The 15,572-nt window shown below is 44.9% G+C and overlaps 2 protein-coding genes across 2 annotated transcripts; one reads left to right on the top strand and one right to left on the bottom strand.

Moving 5' to 3' along the window:
- The first annotated feature begins 7,904 nt into the window (after window positions 1-7,904).
- LOC104613092 (protein INCREASED PETAL GROWTH ANISOTROPY 1-like) lies at window positions 7,905-12,460 on the top strand. Its single transcript, XM_010280785.3, has 6 exons — window positions 7,905-9,457; window positions 9,877-10,008; window positions 10,110-10,291; window positions 10,378-10,489; window positions 11,986-12,120; window positions 12,222-12,460. The coding sequence occupies exons 1-6, from the start codon at window positions 8,159-8,161 to the stop codon at window positions 12,348-12,350; spliced, it is 1,989 nt and encodes a 662-aa protein (XP_010279087.1). The 5' UTR covers window positions 7,905-8,158; the 3' UTR covers window positions 12,351-12,460.
- Window positions 12,429-15,522, bottom strand: LOC104613094 (uncharacterized). Its single transcript, XM_010280786.3, has 2 exons — window positions 13,084-15,522; window positions 12,429-12,762 (listed from the first exon to the last, which is right to left on the bottom strand). Exons 1-2 carry the CDS (start codon window positions 15,445-15,447, stop codon window positions 12,535-12,537), a joined length of 2,592 nt encoding a protein of 863 aa, XP_010279088.1. The 5' UTR covers window positions 15,448-15,522; the 3' UTR covers window positions 12,429-12,534.
- Between the last annotated feature and the right edge of the window lie 50 nt (window positions 15,523-15,572).

Genomic DNA, 15,572 nt, shown 5'->3' with positions numbered 1-15,572 from the left:
TATGGAAACTGCAGTACAGGTTTTTATTCATCTCGTTCGGGTTTCCCTTCAGACGAGGTGGCCATTTCGCGTACGGGGTGTCTTTGATCGTCATTAAGATCTCGGCCCGCTTCGGGTTTAAGGGCGTGTAGTCTGTCCGACCTGCTAAGGGAGCTCGGAACGGCAGGCTTGGCTTCGCCCCCCGAGCTGGGTCTTTCTTCCTCCTGTCATCTGGGTTGGAGGGTTCGCCTTCCCTCTTCCTTTTTTCGATCCCGCTTTCAGTCCTTTGGTTGATCTCCTCCTCTATTCTTATGAATTTGTCCATGAGCTTGAGGAATTCAGCTACGGTCACGAGTTGGTTAACTACCATGTGCCACTTGAACTCCTTGTGTGTCACACCCCTTTTGGCTGCCGCGAGCTGTACTGCGGGGTCTAGGTGCGGTATCTGCAAGCACGTGTCATTGAACCGTTTGATATAGCCCCGGATGGACTCTCCTTCCCTCTGGACTATTCTGAGGAGGCTCTCCTCGGTTCGGGGGCACCGCTTGCTAGTAACGAAGTGCGCGGTGAAGAATTGCACGAACTGGGTTCAGCTTCTTATCGACCCAGGGGCCAGGTTCCTGTACCAGGTGCGAGCCACTCCCTTGAAGGTGGTAGTGAAGGCCACACACATGCAGGACTCGCTGGCCCTCGCAAAGTGCATTTGGGATTGGAAAGCATCAACGTGGTCATTGGGGTCAAAGGACCCATCATACTTGTCTAGGGGAGGGAGCTCGGGCAGGATGCGGGTGGTAGTAAAGCGACTTCGCTGGCGTCTTTGCTGTTGCTTAGAAGGCCTGGTATTGGCGCTACTTGCCTCGGTGTTGCCAAGCTCGATCGGCCCGGACTATTGGTAGTCTGCGGCCAGGACACCAAATTGGTTCTCTGTGAGCGGGAGCTCGAACTTAGAGTGCCGAGGTGCTGACTTCGGCAAGGAGGTTCCTGATCCGCCGGCGAGCTGTGAGGCGGGGGTAATTGGTTTTTCCCTCCTACCCGGGGATGAGGCCTGGCTCCTGGAGGAGTTCTGAAGTTGGGAGGCTTCCCCTCGGTGAAGGCGCCCGCCCTGAGGGGAGGGCTTGACTGGCTTCGGAGTAGGGTGCCGAGGTGGGAGCTGTGGTTGGTTCAGAGGCAATTGGGGGAACTGCTGTTGATAGTGACACTGAGAAATGTGGTACAGTACTTGCTGCTGATGGAGCTGATGTTGCTGGAACTGCTGCATTTAGGCTTGCATTGCCCACATGCACTGCATCAAGTCATCAAGCTAGTTCTGGTTGGTCGTCAGAGGGACAACAGTTGGTTCGGCGAAAGTTGTCTCGATAGGGGGGGGGGGGGGAAGGGGAACATTCACAGGTGCCACCGCACTCGGTGCATTGAGGCTAGGGATTCCGTCCGTCGAGAGGGGGACGGTGAACTGTCCGATACATATAGTGGCGGGCTGAGGGTGTTCCCCTACAACATTCAAGTCGGCGTTGTGCCTATTGCTACTGGAGGAAGCCATGGGAGCTAAGGTTTCTTTGAGAGAGAGAGAGAGAGAGTTAAAGGTTAGGGGAGGCTTTTTGAAGTCTTTCCCACAGACGGTGCCAAATGATGATGCACAATCCGGCCGGTCCTAGCTGCCGGTTACCTTGCCTCTGACGGAATTGGAGGTGCCTGAAACAAGGAAGAAAATGGAGACTTCCAGGGAGGAACCCAGTTAGAACACTCCAAAACTCAAGTTAGTGCTCTTGAGAAGGCAAGGGGAATGAGGGACTTCAAGACCAAAAAGCACAAGAATCACATACCTCCTTCTTTGGGGGAAGGGGGACTTTTATAATCACCCTGGTATACTCACTCCCATATCTCTGCCAGATCGGGCATCATCACCTCCGCCAGGTCGGGTGTCATCATCTCTGCCAGACGCCAGTTCGGGTGTCATAACCTCTGCCAGACGACAGTTCGGGTGTCATAACCTCTGCCAGTTGCCAGTTTGGGTGTCATAACCTCTGCCAGACACCAGTTCGGGTGTCATAACCGCCACTGTCTTCCTTGTCAGGGCCGTCTCTGCCACGTCTGAGATGGTGGTGGCAGGTGGCCGTTGGAGGGCGGTTGTCATGTGTCGGACCGCTAATCAGTCAGGTGCGCCGCTTCCGTGTATGGGCTTCTCGGGCGTCAGGTACGGTTGTTCAGTCAGGCGACTTGGAGCCGAAGTGGTGTGCGAGGTGAAGTCTTGAGTTCGGATAGAAGTGTGGCCCGAACTGCCCCGGGGTGTGTTAGCTCGGGTCTTTGCCCTTTGTGCTCCTTGTAAGGCTTAGGACCTCCAAGGGAGAGCTCGGGTTCTTCCTTGGGGGAGCTCGGGTCGTGGGTTCCTTTTTTTGGGGGAGCTCGAGACTCCTTTTCTCGAAGCTCGGGTTGTGGGCCCGCCACCGTGCCGAGCTAGCGCTTTTGCCAGGTCACTCTTGGTTGCTTCCACGTGTTGCGTGGCCAAGGGGTCGGGCCAAATCTCCCTCCATCAGCTTCCGCATTAACCGACACCGTTGGTGTTTGTGGGTAGGGTTCGGTGGAGGAGAAACAAAAATGAGAGGGAGGAGTGGCCGTCTGGCTGAGTGGGAGTTCGAATTGAGGAGGATAGGTGTGTTTTTTGTCATTTTGTGTCCGGTTCAACCGGCCACTTCAGTTTGGCCCGTTAAGTTACATTCAATGTCGCCCAACCGACGTGTTTACTTCTCATTGGCGGGTACACGCATCCCATGAATCCACCGGTTCACAGAACACTGACTCCGAGAGATGTTTCAATGCATTATGCACGGAGTATGGCGATGGGGAGCCCATCGGAATTGAGGAGGAAACAACTTTGGGTGTCCACGTTTGATAAGATAGCCACTTCCATGAGAAAACTTTTAGGGATTATAGCAGATAAGGGCAATTTTTGGGCCCTAATATCAATACAAGTAATACTTTTAAAGTTTTAATAAAATTTCAAAAATAGGTTAACTTTTTAAAACTAATATCAACCAAGGGCAAAAACACTCTTCATCTTCTTCCTCTTCAGGACAGCACGACCAAAACTTCTATGTCTTATGGGACTCGGCAAAAAATAGAGCTTCTGATAAGACCTCAAACGTCAAACCATCCTTAGATGAAGTAAAATGAGCCTTGAGATCATAAACACTTATCTTAAGCAAGCTTTGTTTCTTATCAAGACTCATAGAATTCCAATAAGATCGAACTTGATCCATTCTGTCCGCTGAAGAAGAAACTTTCCTTAGATTTGCATACTTGCAGTGCTCTGCAATAATCTCGCAGTAGCAACACGCACCTCAATCTCTTTCCTTCTTTCTTTGGGCGTCTTAGTGGCCTTCTTGATCTCATTGAGCCGCCTAGTCTGACCAGCTTGACCTCCTTGGGGTCTTCTGGTAGTCGTCTCATCGGAATCAAACGAAACTTCTCTTCCCTAGTCCCATTGTCGAGATTTTTCATCCACGTAGATTTAGAAGCAATGTTTGATTTGTGAATGAGCGAACGAAGTTCCTATTGCACATGGGCGATTCGAGCCTCGGGTGTAGACAACTTCTCTTGGCTCTCATCCTTCAAGCTCTCTTTGGCAGGATCAACAGGGTTCAGAATCAAAAGCGCCCGCTCACACTCCTACACAACCTCCTCATAGCCCTTGCTATCGTTGGGTGCTTTGTGTAGTAGATTGGCATAGAAGTGGGCAAACTCAATTGAGTTGGGGGAGAACAAAACGGCGCGTCGAGCAGACTCAATTGCGTTCTTGAGGTGTTGCTGGTTGGCATTGGGGTCCTCAATTAAGGAAGCAACCTTGACACAAACAGTCCCCTGGATGCGATGAAGGAGAGCAGAGTTCTCATGGCAGAGACAAGACTCTTTCATCAATCTCAAAGCCTTGGTTTGGTTTCCTCGTCGAAGAGCGGTGAGGGCCCGCTCGCATTCAAGCTTGACCGCAAAGTATGACGAAGCATCCAATTGGACGGTAGCTTCGATCTTACTGGGCTCCTGTCTGGAGTCTCAAAGGGACCGAGATTCGTTGAACGCTCCTCTTCGGCGGAGCCTAGACCGTCGGCAGCATCGGTAGGAGCCTAGAACGCTCCTTTTGGGCAGAGGCATTGTGGGAGGTTGTTGGAGGGGGTGACGGATGGCGGCGCTGATGAATAATTCGGAAGAGGAAAAAGATAAATAATATTTTTACCCTTATTTGATATTATTTTAAAAAAGTTAACTTATTTTTAAAATTTTATTAAAAATATTATTTTTATAGATATTATGGCCCAAAAGTTGCCCTTATCTGCTATAATCCCAAACTTTTAACGACCCATCTTAAATCCAAAGGTTCCCATCTTTCTCGGGCATTGTTTTCAAACCGTGGTCGAATCAATCGGTTGGAGTGGTTGAACGTTCACTAGCCTGATGTTTAGGTCCGTTTACTTCCAAAAACACATTAACTCTTTGGTTTGGAGGAAAAGGTAGGGCTCCCATTTTTCTCTCTCTCTCACCAGCTATTTTCATCATACTTAAAAATAATTTTCTTTCATTATATTAATTTGTATTTAATACGATGAATATATAATACAGAAAATATATCTTTTATAAATTTTTATTTTTTAAACCATTTTATATTTATAATGTCAGATCCAATGAACTTGGATGGATGAACCAATAACCACCTAAACATAAAAGGTGGTTCAATTTCTATATGATTGCTTTGGGATGATGTTGAATCTTGGTAGTTGATGGCTAATTGAAAAGTGTCAGCTGGTAAAGTCTCTCTACTTAGCTAATTGTGATAGAGATTTGGGATCAAATCCTGCCTCGGGATTGGGGAGGGCTGAAAGGCTACCTTTCGTTGCATAACCCATTTGCCCAAAAATAAATAAGCACACATACAGATACACTTGGCAATTAATTACATAATACCATATCTGCAGAGCAATCAGTATCCCTTGTGAATTTTGATGAATGCCGGTTGATAATTATTATCAAGAAAGATGCTGGCTTGATAAACAAATGAATGACCAAAGATTGCCCAGACTCCCACAGGAAAATGGTCCCAGGAAGACTCTGCAAGCGGATGAATTGCAGATATATGCAATTCGGATTTGATTCGTTTATGTTTGAATTCATATTGATTATTATCAATTGCATTTCACATCCAATTACGATTGCAATTGGATATTGAATATTATAAATTAAATTTATCAAAATGAATTGAAAACGATTTGTATGAAAATAAGAAGAATTAATAAAATCTCTATTGAAAGTTGAAGCCAACTTCACTAATACATAAAATATAAATTTTAAATATGCATGGGCATCAAATCAAATCGTATTATGATGGATCGGACATAGATGTATCCATATTTCGTCCTCAATTGGAATTCAGACAATTGAATAACATTTGCAGCCTAAGATACCGGAAGAACTTTGACCAATCTGAAGCCCTAATACCAGTTGATATTATTATCAGAAAAAGTGTACTGACTTGATTAATGGCCAATGACTAAAGATTGCCCAGATTTTCTAGTCACGTAGTTTGTTTGTTTTCCGAAGCAAAATCATACGTTTTGACAAATACACCAGTAGTTTGGCAATGTTCCCAAAAGCCCTTGTAAGGGCATTACCCTTTTGATTTTTGAGAGAGAGATTCAAAGGAATTGAAAATTTGGGAAAGCTGAAATGAAATGATAAGCTTCACGAGAAGAATTGGAATTGTACTCATATATATATCTGCATCTCAGAAAGAATCCAGAGATTCACGGAATTGAGATTCCACATGCACTCCCAATCCAAATGCAACCTAATTGACCATCTATATTATCAGAACAGATTTAATTTAAAATCGAAATTAATTGATAAAATATAGAGAACAAACTCAAAATAGAGGAACTTAAGCAAAATACATATGTCTATGATGAAGGTAAAAAAATAGAGACTCAATTGGGAATGAGTACAAATATAAATTTGTAGAGTGCAATTTTTTTATGTATTTACATCCTACATATTTGATTTGTATTTGTAATCCTTCCAAACTAAGCCGAAGGAACAAAACATCTGTCAAATTAAAAGCAACGCTGAGACGGTTGAAAACCATACGACTGCAATAGAGGTAAGGTAAAGAAGTGCAATAATGAGAGGGTTTTGGTACAACTCTGCACGTAACCTCTTATGCTCTCGCTCCACCTTCTGCCCTACCGTTTATGGGTACTAAAGTTAGAGCCTGGGGGACAAGCCCCAGCCTCCTGAAAACTATGTACCGAAGGGTCGCATTTCAATTAAGGGTCCCTTCACATGCTGAGCTGCATTTATATCACCATTAGGTTGTTGTCAGGTTGGATTTATTCTAAATGCAAGATAAAAGCACTTTCCATCAGGCTAACCTGGGTAATTACAGTGGAGCAACTGCGTTTCCCTCATTGGAATGCAAAACCCGGAAAGGGGAAATAAGACCAGAAACCCACAAATTCAACAGTAGACTAATATCCTTGATGCAAATTACTCTAATGAATTAGTTCTATCTAAGATGCTTTGGGGTTGCCTTTTCCTCTGCATTTGCTGGTTTTGTGTAAGTCTTATCTTACTACAGGGCCTACTGCAGGCAGTTGCAGCCCAGTGTTCAGTAATAATAATGTTGGACTAACATTCTGTCAATGGTTCATGGACTTATAACCCATGAGAATGGGGTTGTTCAAGCAGCTTGGCTTGTACGGTTTTCCAGCTAAGTAGCCCATGGGGCCAAAATTTGGAGAGGTCGGAACTCAGGATTGGTGAAGGAAATGGAATATGGGTGGGTTAATGAATGATGAATTGATGAAGAAGATGATGATACACAAAAACAAAACAAAAACCCTATGCTATTGTAACGAGGACCATCTGGTTTGGGTTACGACCACACGAATTGAATAGCTGCCAAAACCAAGTCAGGGTTCAGGAACCAGGACAGAAGAATTCAGAAATGGCCTTGGCCTCAACTTCTCATTAGTCATTACCCAGTAACTCACTCAACGGATCAACTGTTTCATCTTCTCTCTCTCTCCAGTCTTCACCTCCAAGGATTCCCTGATTTTGTTGCAACACTTTACTCTGAGTAGAGAATCCTGTCGTTCGACCGGTCAACGATTGGTATTCGATACGTTGCAGACACGCACAGAATTGAATTGTAATCTGTAGAGTCAAAGTGTCAGTAAACTCTAACAATCTCGACCATGGGATCTTGATCATCAAGTCCTACATACAATAATCTATCTCCAAAAGACAAGTCTCTCTCCCTTACATTTGATCATGGATTCTTACCTTCCTTGGCAGCGCTGCGCATGGACCATTAGACATTAATCCCACTCGGCCCATTAAATTTACAATCCCTTTAGCAACGGGTGGGCTGCGCCCATTTTGGGTAGTGGGAGTGGGACAAACCCGGACCACTTCCAATCAGGACCCTTCTTGTTTTAATTCATTCCTTTTGAGTTTTGGCTACCCAAAAAAAACAAAAAAAAGAAATTCCATTCTTTTCTTTCAAGTTTCAACTGATCTTTGCTTAGCATACAAATTACAGAATGTTCTCGATAAATTAATTAAAATTATATTCAATTAATTAAAAATAGGGAACGAGGGGCCCACAAGAATTCATCCATCCATCCATCCACCCACCCATCACGTGTACGGTGCGTGAGACAGAGCCCATCGACAATGATGGGCCCCCAGGCCCAATCATCGTATAATATACCGCCGTCAGTGAATTCAAATGTAACAAAATATCGCAATATATTACGAAACATATCGCGATAAATTTGTTGCGTGTCATTTTACTAACCCTACCGTTACAAAACTGGGAATGTGGGATGCCTCTAATTTCCACTACCGTCCCCACTCACTTAACAGTAACTTCTTCATTTATAATTTCCGATTTCATCCGTCGATCCGAGAAGAGAAGTAGGACCGTTCCTCGTCATCTCTCTCTCTGTAAAAAAACAAAACCAGAAAAGAGAAAGGGAAAACTTCTCTTACGAGATAATGATGTCTTTTGGAGCTTTCGTTTCTACCTATTCCGTCGGATCAGAAACGAAAGATTAAGAACAAGAAGGAAGAAGTTCGAACCAGAGAGAAAGGATAGAGCTTTCCAGCCTCTCTCGCCTTTGGCTCTCGGTTCAGAATGGTTGCAGGTAAGGTTAAAGCGGCAATGGGATTGCAGAAATCCCCTGCAGCCCCAAAACCAGAGACCCCCAAGTATTGCCCGTCTCCTTCTGCTAAATCTTCGCCCAAGCCTCGTTCCTTTGGCGTCTACTTCCCTCGCTCTTCTGCTCAAGTCCAGCCTCGTCCGCCCGACGTTTCCGAACTCGTTCGTCTCGTCGAACAGTTGCGCGAGAAGGAATCTCGCCTCAGAACGGAGTTGCTCGAGCATAAGCTTTTGAAGGAGACTGCAGCAATTGTTCCGTTTTTGGAGAGCGAAATCTCGTCAAAGGACGCGGAGATTGAGAAGTCTGCCAAGACGATTGAGAGTTTGGAATCTGAAAATGAGAGGTTGAGGCGCGAACTAGAGAGCTTGCGGGCGAGGATCGATGACGACACAAAGGAAAGTGAAAAGAAGAGCTTGGAAGTTGAGAATGAGAGATTAAGACGAGAGCTGGAGAGCTTACAAATGAAGATGGATGTAGACCTGAAAGTAACGGAAAAGAAAGCGAGGGAAATGGAGCAGGAGATTGCGGAACTTAAGAGAACTGTTTCGGAGTATAGCCGAACGGTATCGAAGAGGTTTTTATGCAGAGATACGGTCGAGGACGAATGTTCTTCGTCCCAGAGGTTTCAGGGACTAATCGATGTGTCTGCGAGGTCGAATCTAATGAAGAACTTGAAGAGGGGCCAGAAATCAACGGAAGTTGCTTCGAATCTAGAAACTCAGAAAGTTGAAATTGCAGATCGGAAGAAAGAAGATGCAGAGAGCGAACGACTGCAGCAGTCTCGCTGCAATGCGGAAGAAGTTTCCGAAATATCGGAATCTACAATCCCTTCCGTGAAATCGAGAGCTCCTAGAGTCCCAAAACCCCCGCCGAGACCTTCCTCGTCAGCTTCATTGTCGTTATCGTCACAACCGACTTCAGCGCCATCCTCACCAACGTCGTCATCATGCTCGACATCTTCCACGAGTGCAGAGGGCAAAATGCCAACGGTAACCATTAAGAAACCGCCGGCGATTCCGCCTCCTCCGGTTCCACCTCCCCCGCCTGCGAAGGCAGCACCGCCGCCACCACCACCGCCACCATTATCGGCGAAGGGGCTGAAAACGGCAGCAGCAAAGGTGAGACGAATTCCGGAGGTGGTAGAGTTCTATCACTCCCTGATGCGAAGAGATTCAAGGAGGGAATCTGGCGCCGGCCTCTCCGATGTTCCGGCGGCGGCGAACGCGCGAAACATGATCGGCGAAATCGAGAACCGGTCCACTCACTTGCTCGCTGTAAGTCCCTGTACCTTCTGTACCGGGTTGTCCGTTTCAATATTACGAAATTGCCACTAACAGCAACAGTAGGTCAGTGATAATAATCGAAATGACTATACTACCCCTATGGTTTTGTGTTACGTGCCTGTGCGTAAAGGGGTGATAGTGTTGACTCCCTATTGCGGTTCTGCCTAGTCACTTTTCAGCCTCTCTAGATTTTCTGATCAAATTGCCCTTCCTTGGTGTTTTGGACCAGCTGTAGATTCGAGGATCTCGAGGGGCATTTAGCATTTTCCTTTTCTGAGTTCTTTGCTTCCTTCGGAGGCAAACTGGTTCAAAAACAATGAAACCAGGCTTTTTAGGGTATTTCTGGAATTTTCAAGTTCTAATACTCTCTCTTTCTCTCTCTCCCCTCTGCGTCGACCTTGGTTATACAGATAAAGACAGACGTGGAGACTCAAGGGGATTTTATACGTTTCTTGATAAAGGAAGTTGAAAACGCCGCGTTTACAGACATCGAAGACGTGGTCCCCTTCGTCAAGTGGCTCGACGACGAGCTTTCTTACCTGGTAAGGTTTTTTCCCCAATCCCATTTTATATGAAGAAACAAAATCCCACACAAATTCCCGGAATCTTCTCTGACAATGTCGTTGCGTTTCTTCTCAAACAGGTCGATGAAAGGGCAGTCCTGAAGCACTTCGATTGGCCGGAGCACAAGGCCGACGCATTGCGAGAGGCTGCCTTCGGCTACTGTGATCTCAAGAAACTCGAAGCCGAGGCTTTGTCCTTCCGCGACGACAGTCGCCAACCGTGCGGTCCGGCACTCAAGAAGATGCAAGCTCTGCTAGAAAAGTAAAACCTTCTTCCCATTTCTCATCTGAAATTGTTAAAATAAAGATGAATCAACGAAATCACTCCTTGGTGTTTTCCAATAACAGATTAGAGCACGGAGTGTACAATCTATCACGTATGAGAGAATCAGCAACAAACCGATACAAAGGATTTCATATTCCCACGGATTGGATGCTTGAAACTGGATTTGTTATTCAGGTAAATTGCGCTTCCCCGACCTCCCCTTCCGTTTAGTGATATGCTGTATTCTTTATCAAGATTATAAAAATAACGAGTATATATTATTCGTGATGGACGGTGGATGTTGAGAGACTGTTCATCCACGTCAGGTCATGCAAATGCAGACAATTCTGAAATCCGATTTGCTAATACAAATAGTAAGTGTAGGTGGTCCCTGTTTGGTTGACATTGACCAAAAGAGTGATTTTATTTAGCGTTAGCAAAATGCCAACAGGAGACAAAGGGAGTTTGGCTCATTTACTCGACGCACGCGAGCACGAGAAGGCGCACACACCCATAGACCATTGTCTGCACTTCTCTTATCTAAAATTTGGATCCAATGCAGAGAATCCCATACTCTGATCACCATTAATTGGTTCCTCTGTAGATCTACACTCTAAACTTGGTCTGACCTGGTTTAGTGAAAACTCGTCAAACCAACCAGGTTGTTTTGTGGGCTTTATTATATTGCTATTAAAATAGTAGTATTTGGGGGTCAGGTTCCATACCTCCATACCTTTTAATATTATACGTGGGTCCCATAGCTTCCCCCACCGGAAGTAACCATTTGATCTGTTGGAGTCCTTAATGTGAGGACCGAAGAGTGGTCCCAAAACCCAAATGTCTGTATAGTTACGTCGCATTCTACTTTTTGGCTTTGCATGATTTTGATGGCTGCAATTCTGTTCAATAAAGTTAGTCTTCTTACCTTATTTCAGCATAAAATCATATTTGTATCTATAAAAAAGAAAGAGAAATAGGAAACTTTGCTGTATGCTCTCTATCAATTTTGATGGGTCACCAACAACCTCCTACCCTAATCTTTTCGATCACACAGAAGTAATGGCAAGTTGACATAGAATTTTGAAAGCTTCGGATGAATTCCTGATTTCATAGCTTAAGGATGAATTGTTCTGGAACAAGAGACCGGTATAGTTTCACAAGGCTCGGTTTGGAAGAAGTACAAATACAAATATGTAGAATGTAAATCCTTGTATTTTATATTATTTTGTATGTATTTACATTATATATATCTGTACTTTTTCCAAACTGAGCCCACAAGAAACACAATTCAAAATAGACATTATTTACATGTTACACTGGTTAATAGCCTAATATTTTAGTTTAGCTTTGTAAATAATGTTAGTTATGAAGTACAACTTTCAAATTTCTATACTAATAGCAAACATAACCATCAAATCTAGAAAGCAATTTATACTCAAGAGTTTACAATTAAGCCAGATATCTAATGAAATTACTATTGAAATAAAATTTATTTTAAAGGGGTGTTCATGGATTAGTTCCATTTCTATTGTGCGGAAAGCAAATAACAAGCGTAAATTACTTTGAGAGTTACATTATGCACTTCCCTGGTGCTTAGTTTCATTTGTCGACATCTTGATATGCTTAAATGGTTCAACTAGTTAGAGAAATCTGAATTTGCTAAACTATGTATCGGAATCCAATGGACGCAGATCAAGCTAGCATCCGTGAAATTGGCAATGAAGTACATGAAGAGAGTATCTGCTGAGCTGGAAGCTGTCTGTGGTGGTCCAGAGGAAGAAGAGCTTATGCTTCAGGGCGTAAGGTTTGCGTTTCGGGTACATCAGGTAAAAAGTGAAAAACAAATGCCTCTTCTGCTCAACAATTTCATTGACCTCGTTGATTCTTAATTTCTATTTTCTTTTGTTACTCTTCTATGTTTCACCAGTTCGCCGGAGGATTTGATGTTGAAACAATGCGCGCATTCCAGGAGTTGAGAGACAAAGCTAGATCATGTCGTATACAGAGTCAAAACCAGCAGCAACAGAAGCTCGTTTGCAGGTCTACACCTTGCTAGACTGTAGCAAACCAATTTCTGTAGCACTACCAGTCTTTTCCTGTAAAGATACGAACACCACGCTTGCTATATTCAGCATTTTTAGCAATTTAAATTCAAATTTATTCAAACATCTTCCATCTACAACAAAGGACACACTATTATATCGTTCTGTATATTCCTATCTCTAATTACATATCCAGATCTACTCATGCTTAGTCTCATCCCCAGGCTCCTGGCCTATAACGAGGTCTTTGGCGCATTGTGCAATTTCAACAACAGTTTCGCCAACAGCACTCAATAATCCACCTTCATCCTCCTCTTGCTTGGTTTCTTCAGTAGGTCCGCTCTGTATTCCCACCGTCTCTTTAAATTTTGTAGCAATATCTTGATCCTCCCCTCCTTTGCCCTCGGCCATTGCTGCAAACTTTTCCTGTAGAGAGAACCCATTTAACTTCAGTTTTCTTATTAACAATATCAAGGGTTATAAAATATAACAGCTAAACATACTAATATAGGCTCCGACAGTTAGGTAAACATTTGTTACACCAGCCACAGTTAAGGTCCACATCTTCATGGGTGTAAAAGTATCCACTGGATTCTAGTAATTTATTCTACTGCTGGCATTTGCAAATGCGACGCAGAAACAGTGAAAAATCAAGTTATCTTCTGTGTTGTGAAAAAAGAAAATGGACGCAAAAATGCTGCAAGTTCTATTTTTAGTTATACTGTAAATGATGATGAAAAAGAATACCCGTGTTTCAGATGGTTGGTTAGCTTCTATTTCTTTCTTCGCTGTGTACAGCGCAGCTGCGTTAGCTGCCAGAGCCGCTTTCTCAGATGCATAGCGCGCTGCGGCCCAACCTGTTTTTGCTGCTGCATCCTTTGCTTCCACAGCTTTCTGGCCAGCTAACCCTCCTACCTTCTTACTACTTTCAAGCGTGACATCCTTGGCTACCGCTGCTTTCTCACCGGTGTAACTTGCAATGCTTTTGCTAACTCTCCCGGCGGTGTCCACGGCTGTATCCTTCGCTTCCACGGTTTTCTGGCCAGCTAAACCTCCTACCTTTTTACTGTTTTCAAGCGTGACATCCTTGGCTACCGCTGCTTTCTCACCGGCATAACTTGCAATACTGTTGCTAATAATCAAGGCAGTGTCCTTGGCTTTCACGGCCGCCTGCAGTGTGTAGTCCATGGCAGTTTTACCAGCAGCGGCGACGGTATTCTTTGCACCAACATAGCTTTGCTGAGACTTGTCTTTGATATTATCATTGCCTTGTTGACCCTCCTCCTCTGGACCGGTGACCTCACTAGTGGGGCCTTTCTCAGGTCTAGACTCGTCTTCCCTTTGAACATTTTGCGTGGTAGTGTCTTCGTTTCCAGTATTCATCTGTCCAACATAGCTAGCAATATTGTTGCTCACACCCACGGCAGTGTCCTTGGCTATCGCAGCCGCCTGCTGCGTATGGTCCATAGCAGTCTTGCTAGCTCCAGCGATTATATCCTTTGCAGCAACAGAGCCTTGCTGAGACTTCTCTTCGTTATTATCATGGTCTTGTTGACCCTCTCCAGATTGTGCCCCCCTTTGAACTCTCTGCGCGGAAGCATCTTTGTTTTCAGCATTCTTCTCTCCCACATAGTTTGCAATATTCTTGCCATTGCTCACGGCCGTGTCCTTGGCTTTTGCAGCCCCCTGCAGCGTGTAGTCCATAGCATTTTTACTAGCACCAGCGATGGTATCCTTTGCAGCAGCATAGACCTGCTGAGACTTCTCTGTAGTATTATCATTGCCTTGTTGGCCCTCTTCTGGACTAGTGACCTCGTTGGTGGGGCCTTTCTCCGGTCCAGACTCGGTTTTCCTTTCTTTATTTTCAGCATTCTTCTCTCCCATATAACTTGCAACACTCTTGCCAACGTTCGCGGCTGTGTCCTTTGCTCGCGTGGCCACCTGTAGAGAGTAGTCCATGGCAGTCTTGCCAGCACCAGCGATGGTATCCTTTGCAGCAACATATCCCTGCTGTTGAGACTTCTCTTTGTTATTATCATGTACTTCATGGCCTTGTTGACCCCCTTCTGGACCGGTGAGCTCGTTGGTGGTGCGACTTTTTTCCGGTCCAGATGTGGTCTCCCTTTGAACTCTCTGCGTGGCGGTGTCTTTGTTTTCAGCGTTCTTCTCTCCCACAGAGCTTGCAATACTCTTGCCAACGTTCACGGTTGTGTCCTTGGCTTGTGCCGCCGCTTGCAGAGTGTAATCCATAGCAGTCTTGCCAATACCAGCGATGGTATCCTTTGCACCAACATATCCCTGCTGCTGAGCCTGAGACTTCTCTTTGTTATTATCATCATAATAGCCTCGTTGATCCTCTTCTGGGCGGGTGACCCCAGTAATGGAGCCTTTCTCCGTTCCATGCTCTGCCTCCCTTTGAACTCCCTGCTGGCGTGTCATCGCAACCAACTCCTTGGCCTTCTCATTTAGCTTTTCCGCTCTCCTTCTGATGGCCTCTGCAGAAGCCTGTTGTGCTATTGTTTGGTAATTTCCCATGTCCTGAGCTGTGGGTTGCTCTTTCTCGCTACGCCCTCCTTTATCTCCAGTTATACTTGATGCTCTCTGTTTCTCTCCACGAGCTTCTTCTGCAGCAGAGAATCTCGATTCCTTCCATTCATCAGATTGAGTGTCTCTTGTACCAGCCAATTTTGAGTCTCTTTCTTTTCCAACACTTTCCATTTTTCCGATTGGTTTTATCCCACCTACATCGACTCTGCCAGTAAGACTACCTTGCCCGGAATGGACTTCGTTCTTTGTGGTACCTGCAACACCTTGTGACTCTCTTCCTTGCTCAGCAACCACATCAACGTTGCCTGTATTACTTTGCTGCAGCGGGCCTCCGTGATGGCCAACTTTGGCAATACCGAATGGCTCTCTTCCTTCCTTGAAACGGGCTTCCGCTTGGTTGACTTTGCCAGAATGAGAATCATAGTTACCAAGGTCAGGTTCTCTGACTTTCTCGGCAAGAGATTCGAAGTGCTGAGTCATCTTGGGAACCCTTTCTTTCTCAACATGAACTTCGTCTCGATCGGCTGTGATTAAATCACTCCTGATAGCTTGCTCAGAAGCCATATTATGATATTATTTCGGTGGGTATGCTCTGGTAATGGATTTGCTGAGTGTAAATGAAGTTCATAGAACAGAGAGGGTGGAGGAAGATGTCTTTAAAGCTCATGGTGGTGGCGGTTTGATTCAAG

The sequence above is a fragment of the Nelumbo nucifera genome, chromosome 1, assembly GCF_055504915.1.
Source record: "Nelumbo nucifera cultivar China Antique chromosome 1, China Antique-T2T, whole genome shotgun sequence".
NCBI lineage: Eukaryota > Viridiplantae > Streptophyta > Magnoliopsida > Proteales > Nelumbonaceae > Nelumbo > Nelumbo nucifera.
This window is presented reverse-complemented; position numbering and strand designations above follow the sequence as displayed.

Bases quoted from the DNA above. Each gene is read 5' to 3' on its own strand.
- LOC104613094 (XM_010280786.3), bottom strand. From the start codon at position 15,447: ATGGCTTCTGAGCAAGCTATCAGGAGTGATTTAATCACAGCCGATCGA. The intron at 12,763-13,083 runs GTATTCTTTTTC...TTCTCTCTACAG, and splicing joins ACCAACCATCTGAAACACGG to GAAAAGTTTGCAGCAATGGC.
- LOC104613092 (XM_010280785.3), top strand. From the start codon at position 8,159: ATGGTTGCAGGTAAGGTTAAAGCGGCAATGGGATTGCAGAAATCCCCT. The intron at 10,009-10,109 runs GTAAGGTTTTTT...CTTCTCAAACAG, and splicing joins ACGACGAGCTTTCTTACCTG to GTCGATGAAAGGGCAGTCCT. The intron at 10,292-10,377 runs GTAAAACCTTCT...TTCCAATAACAG, and splicing joins ATGCAAGCTCTGCTAGAAAA to ATTAGAGCACGGAGTGTACA.